This window comes from Triticum aestivum, chromosome 2A (genome assembly GCF_018294505.1).
Source record: "Triticum aestivum cultivar Chinese Spring chromosome 2A, IWGSC CS RefSeq v2.1, whole genome shotgun sequence".
NCBI lineage: Eukaryota > Viridiplantae > Streptophyta > Magnoliopsida > Poales > Poaceae > Triticum > Triticum aestivum.
This window is the reverse complement of record NC_057797.1, coordinates 14,243,121-14,245,086: the sequence shown is the minus strand read 5'-3', so window position 1 is coordinate 14,245,086 and position 1,966 is coordinate 14,243,121. Positions and strand designations below refer to the sequence as shown.

Below are 1,966 nucleotides of genomic sequence, written 5' to 3'. Positions count from 1 at the left end.
TGCACTTAGATGACCAAAGAGTCGGATGCGGGGAGATTCATTCGGCCAGTTTCAAGACCGACAACTGAAAATGAATAACAACTCAGAAAATCCGAAGAGCATCTCTAACTCGAAGACCACTTCAGGGGTTACTGACAAATCTTCAAGTTAACCATGGTTAATAATATAGTCAAGGTCCGGCTATATGGAGTTGTCATATCACTTATAGTCAATCTAATAGTCCACACATACAATAGTTAGTCATACTAGTATGACATAACATTAATATATGACCCACATATTTCTCTCGCAAAGATTTTTGGGGCTTGTGCTACAGCCGGCTGGAAGCTTGTAGCTCGCTTCTCTTATCTCTCATCTCCTCTCCTCTCCAACTAGGACAAATCTGAGGTGACATCTCTTATAGCCGGCCTACGTCACTCTATTGTACTTGCTCTTAAAAGTTTGGCATCACCTCTAGGTTTTCTCATCTCGATGACTATGCCCATGACCCTAGGGGGCATGCCTCTGAAATTGTGTCACTTAAGAACCCGCATCAGGTGAGGAGAGATAAGATTTTTATGAGTGTCTCGACGTGACTTCTCGCTACTTATCGACTATGCGACACTGGACCGTCTAATTCCTCGGCGTTGACTATCCTATCCCCATCCCCATGTGTCCGAACAACTCCGACGCTACCATCTTTGCAATGACAAAGGGTGCTATATGTTCTTATCACCTTTTTGCTATGGATTATTCTTGGTCCCTTGAGTTAAATTATGCTGAAAATTACTCATATATCCACCCATCCATGTATTACAAACATATCGAATACAATAATGAAATGAGTATTTTCGCTGAAACTAGTTGCTCCTAAACTCCATGCCCCCAATGATGAGGCCTTTCTTCTGGACGCTGTCGTTCTCCTCACGGATATCCACGATCACCCCCCTCTCCGTGAGCATCTCGTCGTCGTTTTCGAACTCGGCCAACCTGAGCTCCAGCCAGCCGTCGCCCCTCGCGTCGGGGTAGGTAATATCATTGGCTGACCCGCGCCCTTCGGGGTGGAGGCTGACCCCGCGGGTGCTGCCGGGGACAATCCTCTCGCCATGGAGCCTGAGCGACGATGTCTGCACGGAGCCCCTCAGGCCATAGGTGGTTCTCGCCAGCTTGTACACAAGGTAAACTGCATAGCTTGTGCCGGCGGAGAGGTCTCTCGGCGGGATCTCTCCGATGACGGCGAGAAAGTACACACTCAGGAGCTCCGCACATTCGGCAAACCTTTACATGATACAAATACCAAGAATTAATTGGTCATGTGTCTATCAAGCAATCCCTGAAATTTCGTGGTTCGATTGTTTGGTGAGCAAACCTGGAAGACGAATCTGGAGGAGAAATCCATTTCCAGTACTGGGGCTGATTGTTGGCAATCCGTAGTGATCTCGATGTCAGCACCCTGCACTTGGCGCTTGTTGTCATCTTCAACCGATGGCTCTATGTTCACCAACCAAAACACAATTCATGATTAGCTAGCATTGAAAATTGAACCTCTCATCTTGTTCTACGTGCACATAGCTTGTGCACGATAGGACAAATCTATTTGGCAGCAGTTGCTTATCCGATGCATGTGAAGGTTTAACCTCGTTTTTGAAAAAAAAATATTGACCACACAAAAATATTTATAACAAACAAATTATAGAATCTGTTTTGTCTTTTATTTCCATATTTCAGCAGAACCTTCCTGTCCATATAATTTTTTCTATGACCACATCTTAATATATTTTCTGGTGGAATGAACCATTCTTTCAAGTGTTGCAAAAAACATTTTAAATAATACATTATCATTTTTTTAAATCACTTCTTGCAGTTCCTTCTCGAATTATTATGCCTATGGTTTCTTGAATTGGCATCTATTGCACTGTTCTAACATAATTTTCTCAGAAAAAACGTACTGTTTCAAATATCTTAATTAAACAGGCATCGACAAGTT

At 43.5% G+C, this 1,966-nt stretch overlaps 1 protein-coding gene across 2 annotated transcripts in view; it reads right to left on the bottom strand.

The window, feature by feature from the left end:
* Positions 1 to 756: 756 nt before the first annotated feature.
* LOC123184270 (putative receptor-like protein kinase At4g00960) overlaps positions 757 to 1,966 on the bottom strand; it is a 7,778-nt gene continuing 6,568 nt past the window's right edge. For both annotated transcript variants that reach the window (XM_044596418.1, XM_044596417.1), the window contains exons 8-9: positions 1,349 to 1,470; positions 757 to 1,257 (exon numbers count right to left, since the gene is read on the bottom strand). In XM_044596418.1, the coding sequence (XP_044452353.1) occupies positions 840 to 1,257; positions 1,349 to 1,470 (540 nt within the window). In that variant the 3' untranslated portion in view covers positions 757 to 839. The remainder of the gene's footprint in view (positions 1,258 to 1,348; positions 1,471 to 1,966) is intronic.